Here is a 1896-nt window from a genome sequence, read left to right on the forward strand (position 1 = left end):
TAACTAGGAAAGTAAACTTTTGTCTCAGTATTTGCACCTTTTGGAATCTATCTTCAGCAAATAAGCATTGATGCGGAAACTTACGTACAAGAATTCCACTGAATCATTATCGATAATAAGGGAAAACAAGAGAAAAATTTGTCACTGATTACATTATAATGCATCTTTTATGCCTCCATTTAAAAGCATGTTTTTGAAGGATTTTTGCAAAGAATAAAAGCTCACGTGTTAAATGAAAAGAATTTAAAACCAAAAAAATGTTCCAAAACGTTGACAGAACATAATGCTGAATGGTAGGACTTAACTGATTTTCATTTTCTCCCATTTCCTAAACTGTCTTCAATCACCTTGTACTGCTTGAGTATCTGAATCTCAGAACTTCCCTGCAACCCAAGGAGAAAAGCAATACACTGGTGCTGTAGCCAAAAAGAAACTCAGATGCAGAACAGTAGTTCAGTTTTATTTCATGCAATAAGAACCATTTAATCATCTCCCTCCTCCAGCAACCAGGAAACGAAACAAGTGGGCCCCGAGCACCCAAAAAACAACAGTAGGCTCCAAGAATGAAGTGGCATCTACTACAGGAAGCCATGCCTCAGTAAAGGAAGCATCGCCTGGCATGGGGCAGAAGGCTGGGCCTCAGCCCCCTTTTCCTGGTAGAGACATAGGGGGAAACAGGGGCCCAAAGTGCTGCATGACCTGCTGCACCAGGGCAAGGTCGTCAAGAAAGGACCTGACGGAAACTTGAAGGCAGCGACTATCTTCAGCAGTCCATCTCCTGAAAGTGAGGACAAAGGAAAATCAAGCTGACTGTGAGAACGCGTGCCGGGGCCCAGCCCACCACACCGTCTCTTTGGACTCAACACTTAGCCACGGAAGTATCCCTCCGTCTGAGCTTGGCCCTTAGCACGTTCTGCCCCCCCACCCCCAGCCCGGGGCCCTTCTAGAACTGACACAATCAGGAAGCTGCCGTCCACCGACAGCTCCTTCTGAACGCCCTGCAGGTGAGGCTCCTCATAAGCAGCCAGGGCCCGCCGCGCCGCCTCCGCCTCTATGGGACACAGGAACGGCACTCTTAGGACGCTGCAGGAGGACTGGTCAAGGCGCCATTTGTCACCAGCGTCACCTGTGCTTCGAGTCTCCTCGTCGCCCAGGCCCGCTTCCCCCAGAGGGTGGCCCTCCGACCGTCCACAGACCCCACCCCACCCGTCCCCCCGGCCCGGCTCCTCTCCTCGGTGCCGCCGCGCCCCGCACCCACTCTGCCCGCCTTCTCCTCCGGCCCCGCAGGCCGTCCCCCCCCACACCCATCCTGTCCCCTCGGCCGCCCTGGCCTTCCTACTGCCCTGGAGCTTTTGCCTTCCAGCAGCCGCTGGTCCGTCCTCGCTCCCCTTCCTGCACTGCCCCCCGCCGCCCTCAGCCACCCCGGCCTCCCCGGGGACTCCGGCCTCCCGGCCACCGCGGCTTCTGCCCAAAGGATACAACTCATTCGGATGGGCTGGGGGCCATCCGGCCGCAGGCGCCGCTTCTCCGCCTGGCCCTCGCCTCGGAATCGCACCACCACCACCACCACCACCGCCTGCGCCCGCACCGGCCTGACCCTCAGGGCCACCAGGACCACCCTGGCCACCCTGGTCCCCTGCACCGCCCGCCGCGCCACCCGCGTCGTCGTCGTCGGACGCCTCCATGGTTGCCGCCTCCGGCTCCGAGGCCAACGACAACTCAGGAGAGGCCGAGCCCCTCACGAAGCCCCGCCCCTTCTGCCCAGGGAGGCCCACCGCGCCTGCGCAGACACCCTTCAGGGCCCCTCCCGGCACCCCATTGGCTGCCGCCAGCCCGCCCTGCCACCCACGGGCTGCCCCCGGAGACCCCGTAGGGCGGGACAGCCTCGCCTCCCGC

The 1896-nt window shown here is 58.8% G+C and overlaps 1 protein-coding gene across 1 annotated transcript; it reads right to left on the bottom strand.

Annotated features, from left to right (window-relative positions):
- Positions 1 to 292: 292 nt before the first annotated feature.
- Positions 293 to 1685, bottom strand: LOC130842234 (cancer/testis antigen 1-like). The gene is made up of 2 exons (XM_057718878.1): positions 955 to 1685; positions 293 to 778 (listed from the first exon to the last, which is right to left on the bottom strand). The coding sequence occupies exons 1-2, from the start codon at positions 1683 to 1685 to the stop codon at positions 640 to 642; spliced, it is 870 nt and encodes a 289-aa protein (XP_057574861.1). The 3' UTR covers positions 293 to 639.
- Between the last annotated feature and the right edge of the window lie 211 nt (positions 1686 to 1896).

The sequence above is a fragment of the Hippopotamus amphibius genome, chromosome X (genome assembly GCF_030028045.1).
Source record: "Hippopotamus amphibius kiboko isolate mHipAmp2 chromosome X, mHipAmp2.hap2, whole genome shotgun sequence".
Classification (NCBI taxonomy): Eukaryota; Metazoa; Chordata; class Mammalia; order Artiodactyla; family Hippopotamidae; genus Hippopotamus; species Hippopotamus amphibius.

What these genes read in the sequence shown, in the direction of transcription:
- LOC130842234 (XM_057718878.1), bottom strand. Translation starts at nt 1,685, where the DNA reads ATGGAGGCGTCCGACGACGACGACGCGGGTGGCGCGGCGGGCGGTGCA. An exon ending in GACGGCAGCTTCCTGATTGT is followed by an intron (nt 779 to 954) that starts GTCAGTTCTAGA and finishes CCTCACTTTCAG; the next exon opens with GAGATGGACTGCTGAAGATA.